The 26,471-nt window shown below is 39.9% G+C and overlaps 2 protein-coding genes across 6 annotated transcripts in view; one reads left to right on the forward strand and one right to left on the reverse strand.

Annotated features, from left to right (window-relative positions):
• Positions 1-158: 158 nt before the first annotated feature.
• MTFR1 (mitochondrial fission regulator 1) lies at positions 159-21,865 on the forward strand. 3 transcript variants are annotated; one of them, XM_082755319.1, is made up of 8 exons: positions 159-208; positions 5,045-5,187; positions 8,482-8,580; positions 13,908-14,026; positions 17,080-17,321; positions 19,059-19,320; positions 19,486-19,654; positions 21,204-21,865. In XM_082755319.1, the coding sequence occupies exons 2-8, from the start codon at positions 5,122-5,124 to the stop codon at positions 21,261-21,263; spliced, it is 1,017 nt and encodes a 338-aa protein (XP_082611445.1). In that variant the 5' UTR covers positions 159-208; positions 5,045-5,121; the 3' UTR covers positions 21,264-21,865. The 3 variants fall into 3 exon arrangements, with proteins under 3 accessions (XP_082611445.1, XP_082611446.1, XP_082611447.1); XM_082755320.1 differs by having other exon boundaries at positions 178-205; XM_082755321.1 differs by lacking the exon at positions 159-208 and adding an exon at positions 443-462.
• A 2,167-nt stretch (positions 21,866-24,032) lies between these two features.
• PDE7A (phosphodiesterase 7A) overlaps positions 24,033-26,471 on the reverse strand; it is a 75,434-nt gene continuing 72,995 nt past the window's right edge. For all 3 annotated transcript variants that reach the window (XM_082753441.1, XM_082753442.1, XM_082753440.1), the window contains one exon: positions 24,033-26,432. In XM_082753441.1, the coding sequence (XP_082609567.1) occupies positions 26,221-26,432 (212 nt within the window). In that variant the 3' untranslated portion in view covers positions 24,033-26,220. The remainder of the gene's footprint in view (positions 26,433-26,471) is intronic.

A 26,471-nucleotide genomic window follows, 5' to 3' on the forward strand; every position in this document is an offset into this window, starting at 1 on the left:
CCTCTCCTCTCCCGCTGCCTGCCGGGTAAGGTCGCCGCTCGGCGTCTTCCAGAGGGCGTCCGAGGTCCCGCCTCCCGGCGGGCGAGCCGGCCTCCTATTGGCTGAGGCGGTGCCGGGGCGGATGCGGATTGGCTGGGGGGGGGGGGCGGGCGGCGAGCGCGGTGGGAGCTGCGGCTGAGGCAACGCTGAGGCGGCGGCGGCTGAGGTGGTGAGGGCCGGGGGGGAGGGGGGGGGGGGGAGCGCGGCCGTTGGCTGAGGCGGTTAAACGGTCCTGAGGGGCTCTGAGGGGGGGTAGGGAGACTCTGGGGAGAGCCTGAGGGGGCTGGGGGCTGGTACCGGCCGGAGGCAGCGCCGGGGGCTGGTTGATGGCCCCTCCTCGGGCTGCTGCGCTTACAAAGCGTAACCGGGAAGGGGGTAACGCCGTCTGCTCCTTCCCTACAGCCTCAAAAATAAAGAAGGGAGGTGAGTGTGCAGCCCGTCGCCGCTAAAAGTGCCAGTTCCGCGCTGCTGAGTCAAGGCGATCTTATTCGGACGGGTCGCCGGCCAGCTGCTGCGTTTAGGGGCTCAAAGGTGTTGCTGAGAGAGATCGTGGGGGAAAATGTGGAATATCTTGATTGCTTTTTGGGCAAATGCACCCTTTTGTTAATAACGTCTGCTTTTTCTTGTTTCTCAAAGCTGTAGCAGAGGGACCGGCAGTCACAGCAACAACAACCAGGGAGCTCTGGGTCTGGCGGCAGAGTTCAGGAGTGTGGTTAGGGCTGTATGGTGTAAAACTGTAGGACTTGGAGAAGTTGGAGCATTTCTCTTATTTACACTGTATAATGTAGGTATAATCTCTGTCGAGCAAAGGTTTTTGATCAAACCAGTGCTCAAACATGAGTTTTTTTTCTTCGCCGTCCTTAGCTGGCAAGGTGTGGTAAAATTGGCAAGATGTGGTAAATACAGTTTCGTCCTTTGAGGTGTGTGCAACTAGGTTATGTTTCTTTCTAAAAAACTTTAACAACTCCTTTTGAGCATATGTATTATTTTCAATTCTTCCCTTAGATTTCATGATGATGTAAGCTTAGATAAGCCGTGATGTCTGTGTAGTATCCACTGACTTTTATCTCTCTAGGTCTGTCATTCCGAGCAGGTGCTTCAGAAAGTAACAGGCACTTTGTTACTTGTGCCTTCCAGGCCAAAAACAGAATTCTGTAGCTGACTGCGTGACCTCTGCCAAATACTTAGGTTACTTGTAAGTGGTCTGTGTTTATTCGGGAGAGGGTCCAGTCCTTTATCAGAAGACTCTGCCTGCCTGCTTGGTTTCCTGTGATGTTTTTCTGTTGGCTTTTATCTTTCTTCATGAATTCTTTACTACGTGTCATTATGGATGCAGTTTCATTAGGTGAGCTTGGGTCATGTGCCAGTCATCAAGACTGAAGATATGCGTGGCCTGATTTCCTGCTGAAGTAAGGAGGAACCTGCTTGGTTTTTAATACAATTTTTGATGTGCTTGGTGTTTCTTTGAAACCACACTTTGGGAAAAAAAAAAAAAAAAGTATTTACTTATGTTATGCATGCCCTTTCAATTTAGAGCCTAGACCTTTCATTTTTCAAATTTTGTGCACCTGTTTATTCTTTGCATATGGCTGATCCTCTGCGTCAGGTGCATCAAACCATTCTCTTTTAGTTTTGTGTGGAGTTTACATGAATAAGAGAAACTTCCTTTAGTAAGAAAAACATTAATATCTTCTTTTAAAGAGGGAGAATTCATAATTTGGAAGGGACTTGGATAAATACAGCATTGGAAAATATACAGAAATATTTCAATTTGAAAGCAGTTGCATCTCATTTTTCCTTCTTCTCGTCTTTCATGTGTAGCACTCACTGGAGAGCCTGGCAAAGGGTTTCATTTCGTATTTGCTGACCAGTGTACTTGTGTGTTCAGCTTCCAGAGCCTTTGTATTTATTGCATTAACATTTTATAATTTATAAGTGGCATTGTCTCTCAGCTGTGTAGACTGATACTTGATCTGAAGGTATTGAGTGAAACCTGCAAACGTGGTTGTAAAAAGTGGGGGGCAAAGGAGAGCTCCAGGAGGGGAAAGTGAGAAGCCAGACACTGAGGAGTGTAGACCTGCTCGTTTCTGAACCAGGGAATTTCTGCACATTGCCATATCAGACAAAGTTCTTGACGATTGTTAATTTTTGTGCAAGCAGAGTTTTATAAACAAAGAACCCGTGAACTTCCCACCCTACGAAAATATTTCTTTGTGTTACTACTCCTCTAATCTCTTCTGGGAATCTTGCCGATGACTGCTGCTTATCATTGTAATAGTTTTACTTAAGCACAGCAGAGGTACTGCATTTCATAGCAATATTGCTGTCACTTGGGGCGTTTTATTGTAGTAATTGAGTTGTGGCAGCTTTAGAGGAATTAAACTGCTATTATTTGTAGTGTAGGAAGCATCAAGAAGATAGAGGATAAGCATGAACATAAAGGATAAATAAAGCAAGCATGAATATTTTAAAAGAGGTGTTACTCTGGGTTACTAGAAGCAATAAATGTTTAACTCCTGCTTCTGGCGTGTATGCAAAACATGAGAGAAAAATCTGCTAATGCTTTTATTCTTGCTGTCCAGCAGTTTCATTTGGAACGAACCCTTCCTGTACTTGGGTCCCAGAGTAATTGTGAAATAATTGACATTTATGAAGACAAGTGTAGTGCAATATAGTTTGGAAGAAATGAGTATAAAGTTTGTCTGGGGATAATTCTGGAACACTGATCAGTCTGGTAAAAATAATGGGATATACTTGTAAACGTTTTCCTTTTAGATAGGCCTTTAGATGACTAATTAGCCAGTCTTTATTAAAGCGTGGCTCTCCTTAGTGTCAGTCTCCAGGAACTGGGTGGTACTCTGCCAGATAGACCTCTGACACTTTCTTCAACAAAAGCAAACAATGGGGCATTGACAAGATCAGGAAGCTGATGACTGCGGTTTGGGTACTTGAAGTATTTGGGCTACAGAAGAAACAATGATTTATAATGTGAGCTGGAGATAATCGTCTGAAGTAAGTCGCTTCTGGCCAAATCACCTTCTGTTATGGAAGACTCAGCCCTCCTGCTTGGTCAGAACATGACTAAAATGACATAAAAGAGGTGTAAGATGCGATGCTGGGAGGAAATTCTTCACTCAGAGGGTGGTGAGGCACCGGCACAGGTTGCCCAGAGAAGCTGTGGATGCCCCATCCCTGGAGGTGTTCAACCCAAACCATTCTGTGATCTCCTTACAGTGCTGTCCCTTGCCTTACCAGCCTGCCTTGTGCTCTCAGTTGCTCAGCAATACATTCTCTGCTTTTTTTTCCCCTTTTCCGTTTGAATGTCTTGACACAGCCTCCATTTTTTCTTTTCTTTGATTTCCACACTACGTGTTCAACAAGTCTGAATTTTGGAGTGAGGCAGAGGAACTCCTTTGGAGAGGCACGCTTTCGGAACAGGTTTCCCCTCTTAATACAGTTTTCTCTCTTTTATGTCACCGCATCTCTGCGGTGCCAGATATGATGCCAAATCTAATAGCAGGCATGTAGAAACACTTGTATTTCTCCTGCTTTAAAAATACAGCAGGTGCAGTGTGATCAAAGATGCAGTCTAGCAGCTTGTCTAAGGGAAGAATTAACAGATGCCTAAAGGAAGACTAGATCAAGTAGATGGTAACGCTTCCCTAAAAGACTTTTCCAGCTTTTGGTAGTCCATAGCTTAAGGACTTCTTATTTATTATGTATCAGTGTAGTTTATGTTGGTGACTGTTTGACAGGTAGCCCATTATTTTCCCTGTTGTTTTTCTTATAACAACTGCATTTTCCATCTAATCTTTTGGTTCACTTTGTTGCTGTGTTTTTTTTCTTAATATATTTTTTTTTCTCTTAGTTTTACATTAGCTGATAGATTAGTTTTTCCTGATTTATTCAGCAGTAAAAGAAAATGCTGTGTGTTTTTCTTTACACGGTGATGAGAAACTAATATCAAACTCTTGTTTGTTTGTTTTTAAGCCTGTCTAAAAAAAGGTAACTGTAAAGTTGCGCTCTTCCTGCCAAGTTTCCACAAGAAGTAGGTTATTACTAAGGAGCTGTTGGGAAAAAAAAATGTTTGTAATGGAAACAGTGATGATTTAACTGTAGTGCTTGTGGGTACTTTCAAACTGCCGAGCTTTTCCATCTCCTGACTTTCAAACTTCCGAGCTAACAGTTCCTTGCTGCTCCATTGCCTTAGTCATCCTTCTGTATGCAATGGCTTCAGCACCACACTTGTTCATGCTACAAATATGTTGTTCAGGGTGGTTCAGCAGAGTGTTGTTCCTAGTGTGATGCACAAAACAAACGTAAACCTACATCTATGGCTTTTGTTTTTTTTTTGGTGGCACACGCATCTCGATGGCATCCAAGTTATGACTGGTGCAGAACATGTTTAGAGGCAAAATACGCTATTTTCGCTAGAGGAGCAATGAAAACATCTTGATTTCAGTGAATGGTAGGAAGTATAAATAGACACAATTTGAAATCTGGCCAACTTTACAAGTCACTGGAGGATTTTCAGGTCCCGCAGCTACACTATTTCCTGTCTTTTTCTTCTATTAGTCATTTTTCCACATTTCCAGTCTCTCGGTCATGGGAAAACAGAGGAAATGGCAAAGCTGTCAGAGAACTTGAAAGAGGAGAGGTGGTCTGCTTTCTGCAGTTTGTTCTTGCATGGAGAAGAGTTTCAGATAGGACTGTGGCCCGTGGATCTTGGTGTTAGTCCGGGGCTGCCGTCATTCCACAGTTTCCCAGCCTTTTAATCATTAACTTTGCAACAGCTCTGATTTCTTAAAAATCATCCAAAAAAAAAAATCTTTGTCACCTCTACTAGGTAACTGCTTTCTGGATGCCTGTACTTTGCAGACTTGGAATTGTCTCTGGAAGTATCTCGTTGTCAGTAACTGTTTCTAAAGCTTGATTTTGGAATACATAATTTACTCCTGTACATGACCAGAACGTGCTTCTAAAATGTTTGTGTTTCTTGTTTCAGAAGGACTATGGAACCTCTGCAGTCCTGCAGATTTGGAAGGCTTAAATCCAGGCTTGGAAAGGCATTTTCCAATCCAGATGATTTGCTGGCTTAAGCGCTTAATTAGGATGGCTTTTGAACAAGTTGGATTAAACATGGAATCAGTAAGTGTTTCAAACTTGGTTCATTTTTTTCTGAAAATCAAGTGTGGAAAACACTTCATATATTTTAGCTCATGCGTATCCACTCCAGCAGAACACTTTAAATATGCTAAATTCTAATATGATTCTGCAGTGCTGAAAAATTACAGAGTTCACTACTTGGGCACTGAAGTACCAAGTAATGTATGCATTAAAAATATCGTGTAGCTTCTTCTAGCTCCAATAATAAATTGTGTAAATGCTGCTTTTCATGCCAGGCTCCTATGTGTATTTTGAAACTGAAGGAAAACTTTCAACTGACATTTGACAATGATGTTAATTCTTAAATGTTACTACTTCTTTGCTTGTATCTTGGAGATGTGCAAAGCTCCATGAAACGGAGATGACAGGAATTGTGCTACATCTGCCTCGCCTCCTCAAAGTGTTACTGTACCTGAGAGCAACACGGCTGTGTTCTGTATTGGGGAAACAGAGGAATGCACACACATAGGTCTCTGCCTGGAGGAAAGTGTATATACAGTTTTCTTTTGATGTTTAGCAGAGAGAGAGATGTCACACATCACCTGCTTTATCACTGGGATCTTTAGGAAGCTATCTTGAGCTGAATTAGTGGCTTCACTGCAATAATCCCAATAATTGGACAATACATTTTAGTCAGGTGGGATTGCTTACCAGCTATGCAGTACTTATTTAAGGTGGTTCTTCCTCCAGTGATTGAGGTAGAACCTTTTATTAATATCAGGAATTTACAGAGAGCAAAACTAATAAACGTAAGTTACCCATAAGAATCAGTATTTTAGGCTTTTATTAGAACTTAAGTCTGAGATTTTATGCAGTGTAACTCTGAAAAATCAAAGCTCGAGAATGGGCTCTACGGTGGTCATTGTCAGTTTGAATAGAGGGGGAAAAATGTTTTTTTAACCTCTGTTATCCCCCATTCTCTACTTGTGTCGAGGCTGTGATAATGCAGCTACATTTCCAGATGTCAGCCGTCCTGCAGAACAGCAAAACACTGATGCAATAAGGGGTATGACTAAGTAGTGTTCTGCAGACCTGCTCTGCCAGTGCTTCAAGTCAACAAGAAGTCGTGTGAACAGGGGTGAGACTTACTAGCTCATCTGGGGGGTGTGCTGCCTTTATTGACATACCTGGTGGCACAGCTTGCCTGCGGTTTTCTGAAAATATCGCCCAGCCATATCTTGAGTTACCTAAACTGAGTCAAAAAAACTTTGGCACACCAAACTACTGCTTGTTGAAAAAACCTGATGGGCATTTGGACACCAAACGCTTTGGGTATATGGGCCCTAGCCAGCCTCTTGGCTGTGGTCTGAGCAATCTCTAAACAAGCTTTACCACTTGTTTAAATAGTGTGCTGCCTGTATGTTGCTAATACAGCACCTAGTCTAGCCTCTTTGCAGTTGGAGAAGTACTACTGTAATTAATCAAGCCTTCCCTTGCCTAATAATATTTTTTTCCGATGTACCATTGCTTTGAGGCTATTGTAAACTGTCCTGCTTTTAGCAGCATTATCTGCTGTGAGTAGTGAGGCTGTTTGACTGTGCTACTGCCTGTCGGTGATTTATTATTGAGGGCTCCAGGTCTACCTGCTCTTTTTTCAGGTATATAAACATTAATGTCACAAATGTGAGGTCTTTGTTTGAGGAATCCAAAATGCAGTACCCATTGAGTACTCGAGAACACATTTTTTCCCCAACATATAACTTAATTGCATATTAAGCAAGAGAATTTGTACTTCATATAATGAAAAAAGTGAGTCTGCGTGGATGATTGGCAAAGCTGCAGCTCTGATGTGGAAATCTAGCGTAGCATATGTGCCATGCATATGTGCATTTATTTTATCAAACTTCCTACATTCAGTTAAAGTCAGGGGAAGGAAAGATGCTTCACTACAGGACTAAGCAAAATGTTTGCGTGAAGTTTTTGAAATAATATAATCTGGGGATAAATACCACGGAACATATTTTCTTCTGACTAGAACCTTCGAAATCTTTGATCTTTGCTTAGTATATCAAAACGCTACTCAGCCGTGTGTTGTGAAACTCCCACAGCTTCCCTACACTCATCACATAGGCAATACAACTGTGCCACACGAGGCCTGGTTTAATAGCATTAACAGCATGAATTTTAGATAAGTTTTCTGTTTGAAGTAACCTTCTAACAGGATACTGAGTTTTCTTGAAGCTATGAGCCTTTAAAAACTATGGTCTGAGTAGTAAATTCATATCTACAGTAGATACAGTTCAATTATTTTCAATTACCTGACAGTGTTCTAATTGTTTATCAACCACATTATCTTAGTTATAGTCTTCCTGTTATTCTTCCACCTTTTTTGCTTTGTTTCTGTTGCTGTTCTCTCTGCTGAAATCTTTCCTACTTCTGTCTCTGTGCTCTTTTATTTTGTTCTGGATCATTTTGTAGTATTCTCCTAGGGTTATAGTCTCGTTTTATTTCATACAGCTCTGGTAAACAGTAGAGCAAACATTCTCGACATTAAGCACAACAGAAATTCAGTCCCTACTGAAACAGCGTAGAAGTAATGTAAATTGCAGTAGAAACAGTTCAGAATCAGAAGCCAGGTGAATTGAGGTGCTGTGTGCAATTTTCTCTAGTGCATGTGTATTTTTATGACAGTCTCATTTTCAAGTATTTCGTTTTTTCACTTTCCCTTTTCTCTATCCTAATGTGTAATGTGTAATTCCACAGTTACACTTTCTAGTTTATGCTAGCTGTTAGGAGGTGGTTTGTTTGTTTGAAGACTGGTAGACGTTGTTCCTGCGTCAGAAGAGCTCGTAACGAAAAAAAGAAAATGGACTTTGGGAAATGTAGAATTACAAAACTTTATGGATTTGTTGTGATTGAATTACTTTTCCCTTAAAAAGTGGTGTATGACTCAATGCAGATTACTCTTTATTGTCTTAAAAATGGACAAATTGTGCTTTTGAAGAAACTACTAAATTTTGAATCCTTCTGTGTTACTAGATTTATTGCTTTGAATTTAAACTTAATGCAAAGGCTGTCTTGAGCCTAAACAGGCATATTATAATGACCAAAACAATTTTTTTTTTTTTACCAAATCAAGTATAAAATGGAAGGAGATCACTAAGTTAAGTGATAGAAATTTGAGTGAATGTGTTCTGTTCTCTCTTCTATCATGAAAGGAATAACTTCCAAATCATGCATACATTTAGCACAAGCGTAGTACAGAAGGGGAAGCTACTTTGATATGATAGAAAAATGAATCATCTAACAGCTGACTTCTTTTTTTCTTCCTTCTAGGTACTTTGGTCAAGCAAGCCTTATGGTTCATCTCGAAGCATTGTAAGAAAAATTGGTACTAACCTGTCTCTAATACAGTGTCCAAGAGTTCAGTTTCAGGTAAGCATTCTCAACAGTTTAAAACACAAGTTTCACTACGCAGATAAAGAGATCTGTTCCCATTGCGAAAGATTTTAAGCAATTCTACAGTTCATTTAAAAAATTGACTAGAGGGTTCCTGAAAGTGGAATAAACCTGGCCCCTCAGAGAATTAGTTTACTTCAGTTCTTTCCACCTCAAGTTCAGACTTTTACCTAATACGAATTCTTCAGCTTCTGTACTGCCTAGAATACAAATCCATGTTGCTGTAACATGCATAATGAAACTTCAGACAAACTTTTCTTCCTAAAGAAAATGGAGCTTCTAAAATGGCACAATATAGTATTAAAAAGTTATTAATGGAAAAAAAGTTCTTTCTTAAAAAAGTTTGAAACTGATTTCTGAAAAGAGTCCTTAAAGCTAGGCTTAAGAAGCATGTGAAGATGAACAGTGTTACTTAAAAATATTTGGAAAATAAACAGCTTTATCAGAAAGTTAAAAATTAGTTCTAAGATAACATGAGTACTCTCTTGCCTTTTTTTTTTTTAATACAAGGCTAGCATTGTGTAGGTGAAAGGGGAACATCAGAGCTCTGCAGCTTTCTGATTTGTTTGCTTCTAACTTTGACTGCGTATAGTGGGAGGGTAAAGAGCAAGGGTAAAGCTTAAGGAGGAGAAAACCCTTGCTTTTTATAACAAGTTGTTCAGGAACAGATGGAAAAATGGAAGCTGTTACACATAATTTCTTCAACTCTGAGTATGCTGTGGATTGGGGGTGGGTATAAAGTTAGAGAAATCTTGTGTTTGAAACTGATGCTGGAAAGGAATATTTCTGGGACTGAACAAGGGAGAACATAAAGATGATGAATGGTGGGTGGGAATCATCACCCACACTAAGACAGGGTATTGGCTACAAAGCTAATTTTTTCACTCTTAAATTCATCTCTCTATCCTATATGAAACGTATGAACAATACTTAAATCTGAAATTATGTTAGTAAAATCAGATAGTTCGGACTATCATGGAAGCCTTTTTGGTCTGATAGTGGGGAAAAAAAAAAAAACAAACAGGCTCTTTGCACTGTCTTAGATAATTATTTTGAGAAACTAGGGGGCCAAGCATCTCCCAGTACTGGTGGCTTCATGAAACTTATGTTATATATGTACATATTATGTATATATATAAAAATGCATATAAATACATATATGTATGTATTTATGCATACACATTGCAGGGGAGAAATTTGTGCAGGTGGGAAGGACAACAAAATGAGATGCTGGACTGAAACTTCTGGATACATAATTCGTAGTAATTATGCTAGAAGTATGGCTCTGTGTGCCTCAGCTTTGAAAGCAAGTGAAGCCCTCCTGTGATATATCTGATTTTCACTTGTAAATGCTATCCAAAGGAAGATAGTGCTCATTTTTAGCAATTAGCCAAATAATGCCTTCTCTCAATACAGTATACAAAAGGATTTAGGTACTTGTAGAGAGCTGTAAGATATATCTGTTGTTTTTTTTCCAAGATACATATGTATCTTCGTCTGAATTCTGTGTTAGAACAAATAAAAAGTTGCCTTTTTTTCCTCTTAAAGAGTCAGTCAGCTTTGCTTAGACTTTATGCACAGTAAGGCTAAACATTCATCTTCTGTTAGATGAAAGGGAAGGATCCTAAAAACAGAAGTACAATTGCCATAGTCGATGGAATTTGAAATATTATAATGTTGAGCCTTTAGGTGTATTAAAGTTTGTGGTTTATGCAAGGCTTTTTAATATATATTTTATAACTATTTATGAGCATTTAAATATATAAACTGCTGAACATGTAAAACTGTGATGCTAACGTCTATTTGTATGTCTTTACTAAGATTCTGTACTGAAGTTCAATGCCAGTCTTGATCATTTTTATGCTGTTGCAACCGATGCTTTCCTATAGCTGTCTCTTCCTTTCTCTTTCTTGCCAGCTTTAGCTATGTTATGAAAGGACCATGCACTGAACCTTGCTGTAAGTCACGTTATTAAAAAACAAAGCAAACCATACTCGCCTCGTCCGAGGGTGCATGCGTGTCATCAGCGTTTCTAACTTTAAGAGCAATAAGCTGTGTGTATGCTTTCATTTTCTTTCTAATAAATGGATAAGAGATATTGAAAGAATATCTCTTACATTCATTCTTTTCTCCTAGCGTGCTTTTGTTCTGCTCGTCTAATAAGCAGAGTAATAGCCTAATATTCTGATTTTTGAGGTCTGCAGCTGTTGTGGTACCTCTACGGCCTTGCTGTAGTCAACATTTAAATTAACTGCTACGTGCAGTGGTGGCAGAATTTACCATATCTGCTCTCTATAGCATGAACAAATGAAAATGGTTCATAACACTCTGTCTTTAGTTTAGGCTTATCTGTGATTTTTAGGAGAAAAAAAGTAGTAGTTAAACATCAATATAGCCTAGGTAGATTCAAACAAACCTACAGAATACTCAGAAGATTGGAGTCTAGGTAACAAGAGAGGAAGGCTCCTGTGTCCCCCAAATACAGCATCTCTGTTCTAGCCCTGTGCTTCTCCTATTTGTCTGACACAGACCTGGTAACCAAGTACAGGTCTCCTAGGGAATTGGCTTGAATCTAGCAAACATCAGAATTTACTGGGCTACTTTGAAAAATCATAGGAAGTTTGTCTTCCTTGAAATATTTCCAAATGTTTAATACAGAAATCTACTCGTAATTTGAAATTAAAGATTTTTCTTTTCTTAAAAGTTTAAAAATATTTTTTCTGCTTTCTGTTTCCTGGAGCAAACAAAAAATAGGGATTCTGCTTTGACATCAGCTAAAACAGTGAGTGTTTTGTTTTCCAAAAATTCTCTCAGAAATGGATTTGAAAGCCACAGGTGCATGCACGCATGCACACGTGTATGTGTGAAACATACACATGTACTAAAATAGAAAAAAAAAGTATTTTAAGGAGAAATTCGGGGCAACAACTATATATTTATTGGAAAAGCAAGCTAGTTCCACTCCTCCTACTTCCACCTCTGCTTTCAGCTCTCTGATCCCCATTTCAGGGGCTGGCAGAGCAGTTGTCCAAGTGTCCAAGGTTGGCTGCAGGAATAGGGCATTCAACAGGGCTGCTGAAACATCGTACTACAGATGAGCAACGGTTTTAAGAGATGGGTGTTGGCTTTTAACCTCTAAATTCAATTAAAAATCTTGCCTCGACTTGAAATTCCAAATGCACTGCTGTGGGAGGCCTTGTCATTTATAGGGATAGAGAAAAGAAACATCTGTATATGGGTAACAAGCAGATTCTGTTTACACATAAATACGAATAAAAAAGTAAGATGAAACTTGCATCACAATATAACAGAAGGCTTGCTACTAAATGTTGGATTAGAACTTATTTATCTCACAGAGCAGGAAACCTGGCAATGGGAAGTGCGTTCCTTACTGCTGATTTATAAGATGATTTTTGATGCAAGTGCCTGTAGTGCCTTTATTTAAATACGCCTTCAATCTTTTCACGGTAATAGTTCCTCACGTGACCGCTGCCGTCAGGAAAATGTGTATCACCTGCAAGAACTGGCTGACATGCTACAGATGCTTTTAATTGCCACTAACATTAATACAGCTGCTGTGGTCATGTACGTTTCTTTTTCATTAAAAACAGCAACAGCAAAACAAGGAGACCTCAAACAATGGCAATCCTAACGTGCAATATAGTATTCTCTAGACTGTTTTAAAGTGAGGCAGACTGTGATGGTATTAGGCACAACTGTTAATGTGATAAACATATTACCATCTGTGCTGATGCTACCTGGAAAAAACCCTGTTGTTTCCAAATGATCTGATGATGCCAATCTGCACTCCTGGGAGCTGTGAGAAAGGCTCACGCGCAAGTTGCGAGAGTACGAGGTGAAGATGACTAATCTCAATTTCCAAAGCTGTTTGTAACAGCTCCTGGGGGAAGGAAAAAAAAAAAAAAAAAAGAACCACAACACGCAAACAACAACAAAAATTAAAATAATAAAAAATAACAAGACAATTTCTGTCTCCCTGGAACTTGCGTAGCAAAGGTTGCAACTGAAGTACCTGTGAATGATCTTCATAAATGGTTTCACTTAATCAAGACTGCAGTCCTACTGTGCTAGGGCTGCTACAAATTCAGGTTACTGCGACCATCCCATAGTTGCTGCTCTGTTATAGTTTCCTCTTAAAGAGGTGAGTTGCCTTGAAAATTGACTTAAGGGCTAACAGGACAGATCAAAGCTATCCTTAAGAGATTATTACGTGATACCCCCATCTCTGTGAGTATTACCAGCTTCTTGGCCACAACCAGGTAGCACGTAAACAGCTGCAACAATTCCTGTGCAAATTTGGCAGGTGGGTTATATCTAGTACAAGCAACAGAGGTGCCATCGTTGCACTGGAGATAAACAACTGAAGACAGGGAACTGAGCAGAGGAAATTACTGAAAGGTATTTCAGTAGCTTTTATTTGCTGAAGTACTGAGCCCAGGCTAATCAGTAGTCCAGTGACTGAGTACACATGCCCTTGACTAACCTGGGGAAGCAGTCAATATTTCAAAGTAGATTTGAAACCATTTTGTAGGGCTGTGGTTATGGAACAAATGATGGTCCAAACAATTTTTCAAATCTTCATTCTGGTCTCTTGCTTAGCTGTAAATGTAAGAAAGGTTCCAGGCTCTTGAGCCTTGTTTACCCTTGGCTTCAAAAAAGATGGTGACAGAACTGTGCTGAAAAATAGTCTGTTTGTTTGGCATCCTATAAATGAGATTTTTAGCAAATAGTGCAGTTATTTCCATCCTACCTCTCACTGAAAGTCCATGTGATTGTGGAGCTAGTAGGAGTGACTTGTTTCCTCCATAATGTTTACGCCTGAATTCTTGTACAGAAATTCTGCAAGTTGTAGAGGAAGGGGAACACATTGCAACAGAATTTCACTTTCAAAATAATACTAAATCAGAGTAAAAGTTTAAGAGGTAGGAGTAGTAATTATTGTCTCTCCTAACGATGGGTAATTAATATAATTAAAAACATTACTTGAGATAATACAGCAAACTCTTTAAGAATGTTGATGCTTGTTTGTCATTAAGGTAACAATTTGCATTGGATTTTATGTGTTAGGGCCATGTGAGAGTGGGTATAGCTAGCCACTGACACATAGCTAGTCAGTGAAATGCGTTCAGGACCAAGCCCAGGATAGTAACAAGTGGAATGTGTTTTGTGCATGTGTGTGTTAATAGTTATGTGCAGCCTCACTAAAAGCGTTGGGTGAAATAGCAGTGAAACGAACTGGGAATCATGACTCTAAAACCTTCAATCTTGTCTTTAAAATCTAGCTTACTTCTCATGGCGCAGAAGGAAACCATCCTCAGCAATTTAGAGAAGATGCAGTGGCCTCCTTTGCAGATGTGAGATGGGTTGCTCAAGAGGAAGGTGAAGTCTCTACAAGGCTCAGGTATGCTCCTCAGATCTTCTCCTTCAAGTTAGAAGCCAAGGAAAAAAAATATATAGATTCTGTCCATTGAGACTATATACTGTGAATATACTGTGAATATACTATCAGTTAACAGAGAGCACTTCTGTGCTGGGAGAGAGGGAAGAGTGATAGAAAAGGTAGGGACTGGAAAAGAATAAGCAGAGATCAGACTAACAGGACTGTGAATGAAAGGCTGGTTGAAGAACATGTAGGAGTTTGGCTTCCTACAAGGAAGATCATGGCTTTTGTTTACATACTTATTGCAAAGAATTAGCGTGTGACAGCTTCACACAACCTTGTCCCCACAAAAATGTCTGCTGTGGCATGGCGTGATTGCCAGTGCTGATTCTTCTCCAGTTCTCCAGAGGTTGTCATTAGCATGGGGCAGGGAGTTGTAAGGCAGCCTCATTAACAGCAACAGTCCTTCGGACAGACTGATAATTGTCACATCGTTTTTCACCTTTCTGGCTAAGACTCTGCATTCTGTAGCAGAGAATTAAAAAATTATGACATATTTTGTCTTTAATCTTTATAACGAGAACTGGCAGGGAAGCATGTTGAGTGCCTGTGACCAGAATCCCAGCGCAGGTACCGTTGTGTTGGACCAGGAGCACCACATGGCATGGTAGCTGCATTAAACACCTGGCTGAAGCGAGGAAGTTCTGTGTTGTAGCCTACCCAAGCTGCTGCTCAGGCTAGCCTGAAACAAAAGTGCTGTTCTGTAGTGCAGAGGAAGTTTTTCTTCCAGCTGACCTTCCCGAGAAAGGCACAGATAGAGATTGCTGGAGGATACGTTGTTAATTTGAAAGCACAGAGCAGATTAGTAAGGACCTAGATGCCCTCCAACAACTTGGCACAGTGAAGTTTCGCCTGATGTCCTGGTACTGCAACGTTAGTTGCACAAACTCGGGGGAGTCGCAGAAATCAAGGCTTGTTTGAGAAAAACTCTTTGTAAATTGTCTTCGATACAAAGAAAATGAACCAGCCAGTACTACTGGTGTTTGCACAGAAATGTTTTGTTTAAGGATTGAACTGTAAAGCTATTAAGTCTAATGGAGACAAGAAGGAGAACAGCTCTTTGTTGCTTCAGAGAACCTCTTATGAAAGACCTAAGACTGGTGTGTTTGCTGAAATGCCTGCACTGTGTGAAGGGGGAGGAGGGGATAGTTAGGGTGGGGTGGGGCTAAAATAATCCTGCACATAAATAGTGACCTTAGGGCAAACAGCTTGTAATGCAGCATTGTAGGTGGACTACTTAGCAGATATTAGCAGGAATATTTCAGTATGTGCTGGTTATTACGTCTATGCAAAGTATTACAAAGTGTAGCATGCACTGAGTGTTTTCTGTGCATTTGAAATTGTTTCAGTTTCAAGGAGATCCCATAGGTGTTACTGGTAAAAGACATATTCGGGATAATTCCCTAAACACTCTTGCAGACATTTATGTTTTTTTTTTTCTTTCTCTGTGAATGCAATTTTATAAATGAAGCAACTAAAGGATAAGTCATATTTCTCCTACCCCTAGTCAGAGTGGTAGTGACAACTCAGGCATAATATTTTTCCATGGCATTAAATTCCACTGAGGAAATTTGCTTAAAATGCCTTTGCTGCTCAGAGCCGAAAATACCCTTTCTGTTCAGCTGTTCTGCTCCTTTTAAGAGCCTGTAGGAGGTACGTTTTAAAAAGAGAAGTGACTGCTGGCCCCTTCCACTTCATTTTTTAGGGAGTGCAGAGAGATGGCTGCCGTAGGAAGCATCCTGTGATTGTCTTAGTTTCGGTTGCTCTCTATGCCTGTGGAGATAGCACCACCTAAATTTTAACATCCTTCATAATATTCAGCTGTGCAAGTTGTGCTGATGCTTTCTGTCAGCGTTGTGAAAAACTCAGTTGTGCATCTAAGACCAGGTGGAGGTGGTCAGAGCGTGCAGGGTTTGTTCTAGCCTCAGAGCTTGGCTCTTGTGGTAAGTGTAGCACCACTGCAGATCTCATGGGGTGTCCACCCCAAGCAGCTCACCCCGTACACCCAGAGTGACAGGGCTCTGAAGCTGTATTTAGTCTAGAGCCACTCCACACATTTGGAAAAGGTTTATCCCCAGACACCATTCCTATTCTCATGTTTGAAATAAATAAGGGAATCCTGACCTGCCTGAGAAGTTTCACGAATGAGGTAAGAGTTAAGTATGTAATCACGATCAGCAGTTACAAAGTACTTCTGTTTATATTAATCTATTATCATTAGTCCTTATCAGTTCTACTTGAGATAAACTGTTTTAAAATGTTGGTGTCTTCAGTAAGTATTACCTTATGTTAGCTGCAGAGGCACGATAACCCCTCAGTGTTTAACACGGCTTCAGCTTTAGTGGGTAATAAAGGAAAGCAACAGAGTTGTGTTTTCCTGCTCTTAGGGAGAAGGAAAGTTTCTAGACTCTCTAAAATTGTGTGAAGTTTTATTCTCTATAGCTTTATTTATCGTTAGAAACCTTGAGATAAGATCCCTTCCTATTTACTGATAAGCAAGCTGTGAGCAGCACCACTAAACTGTTCCCTGTGTTCCATGCTCCCAGCACTAAAACGGAGAGCTGGAGAAGTCCAGGAACAATACAAAATATGCCATGGAAATAAGAAACTCTTCCTTCTTCAAAGGAGTCAACTACAAACGACTTTTTACAGTCTATGGGGGGAAAAAATAGCAGCATTAATTTCAACAAAAATAAAACATGCACGAGGCGGAGAAAGATTGGGGACAGGAGGGAGTTAATTCCTTTTTCTCTGGAAATCAGGGATTCCATACAAAGCTGTCAGGGCAGAAGGAGATGAAATACCAGCCAGTGATGCAAGCAGAAAGGACATGAAGTTCTTACTTAGAGGTGTACAGTGTTTTGGGGAAAGTGCAAAGAGGAAAGTGATTTGTTCAAAGACAACTTTGAAGACACTCCTGTAACTTCTGTTCCTGTTTTGTATGTAAAAGTGCTTTTGTTTCTATCTGTTAGAAAACTTCTTGAAAAAAAAATCTTTTGATATTTTTGTTACAGATCAGAAGTTTGGTCAAAAACGGCCCAGCCCCTTCCAGGTGAAGTACATCAGCGTGGAAGGTCCCCGTCCAACCAGGGATCCTCAGCAAGCCTGGCAGAAGACGAAGCGGTGTCCAGGAGCACAGTGACAGCAAACGAAGAAGCTCTGCAGAAGATCAGTGCTCTAGAAAATGAACTAGCCACTTTGAGAGCACAGATAGCCAAAATCGTAATCTTGCAAGAACAACAGAATCTGTCTGCAGGTATTCAATTTGCCGTAATCTTAGCGCAAATGAGTTAATGAGTGTGTCCTTTTTACGTTCAGTACAGTGCTAGTTCATCTTTGTGATGCACTGCACTTCTCCACGCCGTTTCGGTCCGTTTGATAGACAGAGCAAACAAACCACGGAATACAGAATAGTTCTTGCAGACAACAGACCCGTCAGATTTTCTATATTTTCTGGTATTCTAAAAGTCTTTACATTTCTGTGAAAGCGTGCCAGAATTCTGAATCTATGGATAAATGCAGGGTATTAACAGCTTTCAGAGCAAAGCTCTTGGTAAACGTGATGGAATAAACCAAGCTAAAAGAGCGTAACCTAACTACTAACCCCTAAATCATCCCACCCAGTAATGAAACTGATTCTCGCATATCACGAAGTTACCATGTAAGGTGCTAGTTGTGCTTCTGGGATATGTAGCATATATCTCAAGCTTATAAAATAAACTGCAGAAAAGGAGGTGAAGTTGTTTTCTGTAGTGGTCTCTGGGATCAGGCATGTTCATAGGGAACCAGAAGAGGTGCACTGTTCCCTGTAGTAAGCAGAGTAACTCTTCATAAGTTTCTTTCCCCTTTTGCCCTCCCCTCTGACTACCATCCATCCAGTTCTAAATCTGTGATCTGCAAGGTTGAGTGGAGCTAGCCCTTGCTCCTTGGAGATAATAGCCACTCAGCTTTCATCAGTTCCTACAATCACTTAGGGAATACATTGTTTTGTTCACGTATGAAATGATACTCTGATTCTTCAGCTGTTGTTCAGTTTTTTTCTGTGAACCGATAGCAGTTACTTTATGTTTCCTTAACTGTTCAAAATCAAAACCCTAAAACAGATTTAAGGATCACTCAGTTTCATTCTTGAAGTGTAGTTACTGGACAAAAATCCCACCATAACGTACTTTTTCCTCATTCTCCCTTTTCCTTTATTAGAAAACTTACATTTTGATACGATTTTATCATCTTTACCTCCCTCTTCTGGTAGAATATGGTAACAATTGTGTAGGAATATGTATATGTAGAGTAGATTCCTGCATTATTTACCTAATTATTTATACAGACTTCATACTCTAAGCCTCAAAACTCTGATTTGGTCTGGTCTCGGTGATTTCTTTAAAGGGACATTTGAACAGAGGTTTCTTCATTTATTTACTGCTATAACATTTTTTACCAAAAGAGCACAGGAAATTTCAGTTCAAGATAATCCTAAGAATCTCTTCAAATATGATCAGCTGTCCATCTCAAAGAGTTGGAATAAGATTGAATTTAAGCACTAGTTAAACTCTCTCATTTACATTTTAAAATCTTGTATGGTAACTCCTTTATTTCTGATATGTTGGAAGAACCATTGCTCACGTGGCGGACTGGCTATGACTTCCAGGCCAGTAGAAAGGCTTTCTTCCTCTCAGAAGAAACTGAAATGCTGAGAATGTTAAAATTAGGATTTAATTAAAATACGTCACGACATCCATCCCACCGCAGTAAAAACATGATTGTATCCAGAATTTGAACTGGAAATCCAAAGAACTTCTCCTTCAGGAGGATTTTTACGTCCTTTTCAGTCATGTCTACCTAACTGGTTTAGGATTGAAGATGTTATGTGATTACCTAAAGAAAGCAGAGAGAAAGCAATCAAAGCTATTGTAATCACGTTCTTACCTGAGCACTTGTGACGTATAAAGGTATTTACCAGTAAACTGACACTGAATGCGTGTTTTATTTGTAGTTGGGTTAAGTCCAGTTGCTTCAGCTGCTGTTCCTGGAGCACCACTGCCACCACCTCCTCCTCCGCCTCCTCCACCACCACCACCACTCCCTCCCCCGGGCCTGCAACGGAGCGTGTCTGCAATTGAGCTCATTAAGGAACGGAAAAACAAAAAAAATTCTGGACAGATTCCCACAGAAAATGGGCCAAAGAAGTCTGAGATACCAAACATGCTAGAAATCCTCAAGGACATGAACAGCGTGAAGCTACGGTCCGTGAAAAGGTAAGACATTTATTTATATTTGTTAACTTGTGCGTTAATGATTTGTTTTTGAGTCAGAACTACCTCGGGTTAAGACAGGTGGTGATGTAACAAGAATGCAAAAGCATTCACAACTTCTCCAGCTTTGTTTTGGACTCTGCTAGAGTTTCTCATTGACTTTTCTAGATCACCAGAAGATACAAAAGCCAAAGTAGCTGACCCTACAGATCCTGCTGCATTAATAGCAGAAGCACTCAAAAAGAAATTTGCCTATCGATACCGAAGTGATAGCCAAAGTGAAATTGAAAAAATGATTCCAAAGACTGAAACAAAGACAAAGACTGAAGTAGTGCTGGTGAGTATTGTGCTTCTGACCGAACACATGCTTGGACTAAACAATAATTGCCTGGTAAGCCAGGGTAAAGCTTTCTGCCAACAGATGCAAATACCTAGGAGTTAACATCCCTGTCCACAAAGCCCTATGAAGTATTACTGACACGCTAGGATTTGTGGCAATCACGTTTTGGTTTTGGTATCTGTTCTCAAGATTGTGTACTATTTTGGCTTGAGGTTTAAAAAGCCCTACAAGAGTTTTCTTTTTCAAACAAAAACCTCATGTGTTGCTATGAGAATGTGATATTCTTAACCATTCAGATAGCGCATGTGCGATTCTGAAGCAAGATCCTGAAACATCAATTTCTAGGGACATAGAAAGCAAAGTGTTCAGAATGGCTGCTGGATCGTGTTGTAGGGAGTTTGTTTTAATAACTGGTGTAAGCTGAGTTAATAGTGAGTTAATAAAGTTTCTTTAAAGTGCAGGTATGTTAAATTATTTGTGAAATCTATGTCATAGTACAATGGTGTATTTCATATTGATTTGAAATTCAAGTAAGGGCTTTTTAAGCAGTGAATGTTCAAGATCTGAGTTTCTATCAGCATACGCTTACTTACACAACAGGCTACTGTAGATCAGTTTTGTTAGTAAGCCGTCCTTGAAGCCTCATGCGATAGAATCAGAACAAAAAAGAGATTTTTCCCTTTGTGAGTTTAGAAAAAAATGAACGTAAATATCCAAAATTTAAAGCAAACAAGAGAGTAGTCTGTACTCTGTTTTTTATTTTTTATTTTTTTAGGAAAATAATACTTCTAAGCCACAAATCTCAGGATTTCTGAGTACTTCAGTTTATTAATGTTGACTTACTTGCCTTCCGGTTTAGGCCTTTAATGGTTTTTCTGTAATATTCAGGCTGTTCTTCACAACTCCAAGGCTGTATATTTCCCCCAAATCAATTGTTTCTAGCAGCAGAGGCTTTAAGAAGAGTTGGCAATGTTTTGTTTGCACAGGAGCTTTTCACAAATTTCGTTTTGAAATTTGAAGTCCATCTTTTGAGAGAAAGAATCATCGAATCCTCAAAAACTAAGAAAACTGAAGGTTTTCATTTATGAAATGAGAAAATGTTGATGTCTAATGAATATCTGTTGTGGGTTATTTATCAGTATGTAACTTCTTTGCCACATCAGTCCTTTTATGCTTTACAAAGGCTTGCACAAAAACGAAGGACAAAGAACAGGAATAATCTTAAGAAACTCCTGCTAGAGCACTTGGTTGTCAACTTCTAAAGATAACAGCATCAATCTTGGTATTTTGCTGTGGTAGAGTGAAGGATCTCTAGTCAGAGCTTCTCCAGCAGATGGTTAGCTGCCTAATCTGAGTGATTGCAGCTGATTGCTGACGTTTCCCTGTACTTTGTGGCTACAACGTGGGTAAAATCTACATGAAGAGAAGCAAGTTGATAAAGGAAATGCTCTCTGCTCAGGTTCTAGTTTTACTTACAGCTTGGATGAAGAGTTTGGCTAGGTCCCTGTTGAAAGCACCCTAAATGTGTTTCTGGTTTCCTTCTCAGTTTGGACCGCACATGCTGAAGTCTACAGGAAAAATGAAGACTTTAATTGAAAAATCTTAACCTATTGAGATCACTACGTGAAAGACTGTTGAGCTGTTTTGCCCCAAATCTCTGACGTTGCAAATAGCACTAGAACCGAGTGGTCTCGTACAACGCGGAAAAACCTAATGTGAAAATGTTGAATTGAGGAACTAAACATTGCGTTTGAGGTGTGTGTTTGTATGTGATTTATCTAGGGGAATAAGTTTGACCATTGTACTCAGGTATTAATTTTGTATCCAAACCTGGCTTTCTACTCAGACTTACGAGGTGGTTTTAGTTCATTAACACTAAATTATCTCTACAACATTCTTTGTGCATAACTGACCACCTTAAAACATTGTGTACATGTTAATAATGACAGCGATACACCCTTAAGTTAATCAGTCATTTGAGCTCCAATGATGACTTGCACTACGAACTTTAGTTTGATACTGATTTTTTCGTGTAAAAGTGTTTCTTTTAAACTCAGTTTTAGCAAAATTTTAGCCCAAATTAAAACTGAACACATTCTGCTTCATACTGAAACAAAGTCAGAACATAAACCTGCTGCAAAGGTCACCTGGTATGAGATATTTTAAATAGTAGCACATTCTTGGTGTTTTGTGGGTTCCCCCCCCCCCCCCAAAATGAGTTTGTGAGCTTGCAAGGGTAAGACAGCAAAACCTATCTGTATCATCTTGTGGCCAACACGAGCGCATGAAGAGTGAATCATGCTGAGGGAGCCTCTGTGACTCGTTAGTGCAATGCATTGGAAATAACCAGCAGATAGCAGCAGAGTAAAACGATTAATTAGTGTCAGAGTATGTGTTGACTAGCGTAGGAGTGATGTACAGGAAAAAAGGTACAAAGTACTGTGGGGTGCAAGTTGCCAAAATATATCACGCATCTCCGCTGTGCTGAGAGATGCTCGTGGACACCTTTTTATTCCCAGTGGCCTTTGGGTCCCTGGGTAGGATTTTAGCAGGTGGGGACTGCACAAGCCCTCACGGTCCTGTTCGCAGGGACGCGATGGTGGGAGCTGTTGCACATAATCTGTTTTCCAGGGGAGGTCCTGTGGGGATTTCCCAGAGCAGCTTCTTGCTGCCAGACCCATACAGAGCCCGTTCACTGACCAACCAACCCCCCGAGCTCAGGCCTCTATCCACAAACTAAAAATAAAATTCAGATTGGAGAAAGCTGCTCAGCAACCAGAGCGCTGTAACTCAGCTGCACACTCAGGTGAAGCCAAGGCTTGCTCTGACTGTGGATAAACTTAGAGCATGAACGAGCCAGACTTGGCTTTTCTAAGTTTATCTTGCTACTGGATCACGTACAAGTGCCTTTTAGAGCTGCTGTTTTCTAGGAAAAGAAAAACGCAGCGTGTTTTACATAGAGACAGCTGAATGGCTCCAGTTAGGTTACCGAAGATGACTGAAGCTTTGCTGCTTATAACTGGAAGGTAGATTGTATGATCAAGGAAGATGTTTTCTGGTGTGAAACTTGAAATGGTGTTAATATGTACACAATAAAAATTCCTTTCTAAATGCTTGGCCATGGGTTTTACTGACAGGCCATTAAATCTTCATGTTTTAAATGCCTTTAAAACACTTTTTTGAAAGATACTTTAGGGCTCAAGTTTTGTATTTAATGCTCTGTATTGCCACTATGTAAAATTAAAAGCAGTTAAAATAAACAAGGTGTATGTGATTGATTTATGGTACTCTACAAATGATGTCAGCCACAACAACGTGCACTGTACATTCTATTACAGTGACCATAAATGTTTTCTTGCTGTACAAGAAAAAATAATCACAAAGCTGTCATCAAATTATTTATTTTCTGTACCTTAATTAATTTGTATCTTTCTACTTGAAATCTTTTATATACACATGCCACTGCTGACAGAAAAACCTCCCAAAACACAAGTACGCAAACTGAGGACATTCACAGCAGGCAGATCCCTCAGACACCAGCTAAGGGCCGTATCTGTCTCCCTGTGTTAGCAAATAGCACAGCCCAACAGCAGCAGATTCACAAATTAAAACCAGTAATGATGGGAAGCTGACATCCATCCCGTAACACATTTCAGGACTCACATGGGCTGTGACTGGCTGTTAGCGGTTGTAGCGCGCTAAGTACACTCCTGGCATATTAATGCTCTTGGGTTTTGCACAAAACAATTAAGCTGCAGGAATGCTGACATCCAATGTAGAAAGAATTCTTTTTAGAAGGAATTTCTAGACCGTACTTTCAAGAAAGAGACATTTTTGTCTTAGTTCAGTCAAGTGTCAGAAGCTTCCATACACGTTAATAAATGGGATTAGAACCAGTTTTTCCAAATCCAATGCTGTAGGAAAAGCCAGAAGCTTCTCCTTAGGAAAGCTGGTGTAGAACAAAGTTACTCACAGTTTACTCCAGGATTCTGACAAGCTGCACTGGTCCCTATCAGAACAGAGCAACCTAACAATAAGATTGCAAAATGTTGAAGAGTTGCAGGTTTTTCATAAATATTCTACGTTAAGTATTGCTTAACGTAGCAATGTGTGTAAGTTCATTAATTTTCATTTCCATTAAAAATTCTTAGTAAAATACAAGTATCCTGCAACACTTAGCAAAGTTTAAAGACAGTGCCTCAATGGCAATATAAACTGAGTCACATCTCAGAAAATGTGAGAATCAGGAGACATCAGATTCTGATTTTAATGGTTGTTTTCAAAGTATCTGCAGGCTCAGAACAGGTTTTATTAAAGAGAAATGAGTACTTTTCCACGCTTAACCTTGCAAATCTATATAGGCTGTAAGGAAGCTGCGCTGCAATCTCTCCACAGTGAACTACTCAAGCACACAGCTACCTCCTCTTTGTTCTGGCAGCTCCGAAGAACTCTGGCAAGTATCACCACCCTCTTACAGACAAGCTGTTAAAATAAGGCTTTTTTTTTTTTCTCTTATGTCACGTTACAACCCAGACTCGCAGCACATTTGATCCTCTACTGAAGTCAGACAACAGCAAGAACTTGCACTGGCAGCAAAGGAAGGAAGTCCACGCAGGTTCCAAGAACAGTGGTTTCATTACAAATTTATTTCTTTAAACATGGCCACTTTGAGATTAATAATATTACTTCAGGGAACATGAAAGAATAAGAAACAACTTAATTTTAGAAGGGAAACAAACAGGTAAGTCAGAATTTGCTTTTGAAACAGTAAAAGGCCAAGCTCGAAGAGGCGATAAATTTTGGAGTGTTAGGAGGACTAGTAGTTTCAAATCCAAAAAATGGGCTTAGTTTTACAGTGGAAGCTCACTGCAACCTCAGCTATCTTTCCATGACTCGGTCATAACTTAAATGTACAGGAGCATAACGTGAAAAGAACTTTTTTATTAATTAAAAGTTAACAGCAACAGGCACATATTAAAATGAATACGGCAAAGCCTTTACAAATGGCTTTACGCTGAAGCTCTCTCCCAAGAATGGCTGTTGCAACAAACTGTAAACAGAATTAATAAACAGTCTTTTACAATAAGAACAGGGAAATACAAGTGAACTAAAAGAAAGCACCAGTTTCTCAAATCAGATTACAGTTGTGCTTACTGTACTTAAAACAATGTAAAACAAATTACAAAAATGGAATGTTTTAAGTTTAAAATTAGTCCTTTAATTTTGTCCTAAAAAACATTTTCTCCTTTTCCCATCAAAACCCCATTAGCGGGTAATGTTTCAGTAGAGGGAGGAATAAGTAAACAATGCACTTTTTTTTTTTTTATTTTTTTACCTTTTTTTTTTTTTCAAATCAAAAACAAATTTGGTCACTTAGCTTTGTGCATAGTTTAAGGCATCTGTAGCAATTTGTTACAGTTTCCTCCCCGATGTGGCTGTTCATGAAATTTGTCACATTCTAAAAGAATAAATTAAAAAAAAAAAAATAAAATGTTGCCGTTCAAAACCCTTCCCAGCTCCCTCCCCGCCCTCCCCCGCCCCAGACATACTCACACACCCACACGTACACACACGCTGCAGCGAAAGGGGCATTTGTACCCTTGTTCTGAAGGACACGCTTCCCATCCCACTTTATTTCAGATTGGCAAATACCCTGAGCTGATTATGGTGTTTAGACATTCCACCTTTTTCTTGCATGTGCAGTTCAAGTGTACAATGGTGAAAACAACATGCGATGTTTTCACTGCAGAATCGCAATGCAGTTCAGACGCTTTCCCCCCCCGCCCCCACCCCTTCCCTTCCCCAATTCAGAAGTGTTTTCCGCTTTTAAAAAACTGCATTCCCATACAGCACTGGAGTAAAGCTTGGCTGTGCTCTATGATGAATGCTCAGTTCCCAGTGCACAAACAAAATTATGGCAAATGGGAGGCTTTTCTGGCATCCAAAGAAACAAGAGCTGCAGTCTCGGATTTGATCTTTTTCGTTTAAAAAAGCAAAAAACCCAGGTTAGTGGTTCCTTCACAGCCATGCGCAAAGGTTAAGTCTAGAACCAATAGTTTCAGAGTACATTTGTAAACATCAAGTCTTGCCAGAGGCAGCAGAGGATGGGCACTTCACATTTCCGTATTAAAACAGGGACTGAGTGGAAGGTATGCTTTGAACACATTTATGCAAGTCTTGCTAGATTCCAAGAAAGTGGAACAATCCATCTCAAGTCTTAGATTTGAAGACCGGATTTCAGATTTCACAAAAAAATAAAACCAAACAAAACATGTGGCACAATGAAGCTCTCATACTGTTCCTTCAAGGCTCAGTCACTGCTGTGCTTTGCATATTCAAGGTTCCAAACGAAAACCAACTGAGGCATATGCATATTGCTCTATGTTCGGATCTTGCAGTTAAAAAAAATCAGGTTCAAATGGTCTGTGTCAAAGGAAAACTTGGAAATAAATAATGCTGGCATCATTTTACCATTTTACCAAAACCTCGGGCAGACAAGTATCTCCTTTAATCCAGCTGTGCAGATACCAAGAGAAGAGGCAGTTTTGTCATGAAGATTGAGGTCAGGACAATCGAGGTTCCTGAGGTAATATGTCTGAGTCCATTTCCTCAAAAGCGGGATCGACGTCATCACCACTGCTAGACTGTTCTCTCTGCACTCCCTTCCAGCTCGCCTTGTTCAGTCCCAGGTGGCCAAGCATCGTCTGCGACAGCCTCGTGTTCGAGAACCGGGCCCACTCCCCAAATAGCGGCTCCACTAAGTAGGTCATAAAGCCTTGGAAGACAAGCAAACAAACGTACCCAAGTGAGAAAA

The sequence above is a fragment of the Aythya marila genome (assembly GCF_965140915.1).
Source record: "Aythya marila genome assembly, chromosome: 2".
In the NCBI taxonomy this organism is placed as follows: Eukaryota; Metazoa; Chordata; class Aves; order Anseriformes; family Anatidae; genus Aythya; species Aythya marila.

What these genes read in the sequence shown, in the direction of transcription:
- MTFR1 (XM_082755319.1), top strand. Translation starts at nt 5,122, where the DNA reads ATGATTTGCTGGCTTAAGCGCTTAATTAGGATGGCTTTTGAACAAGTT. An exon ending in TTGGATTAAACATGGAATCA is followed by an intron (nt 5,188 to 8,481) that starts GTAAGTGTTTCA and finishes TCTTCCTTCTAG; the next exon opens with GTACTTTGGTCAAGCAAGCC. An exon ending in GTCCAAGAGTTCAGTTTCAG is followed by an intron (nt 8,581 to 13,907) that starts GTAAGCATTCTC and finishes TTTAAAATCTAG; the next exon opens with CTTACTTCTCATGGCGCAGA.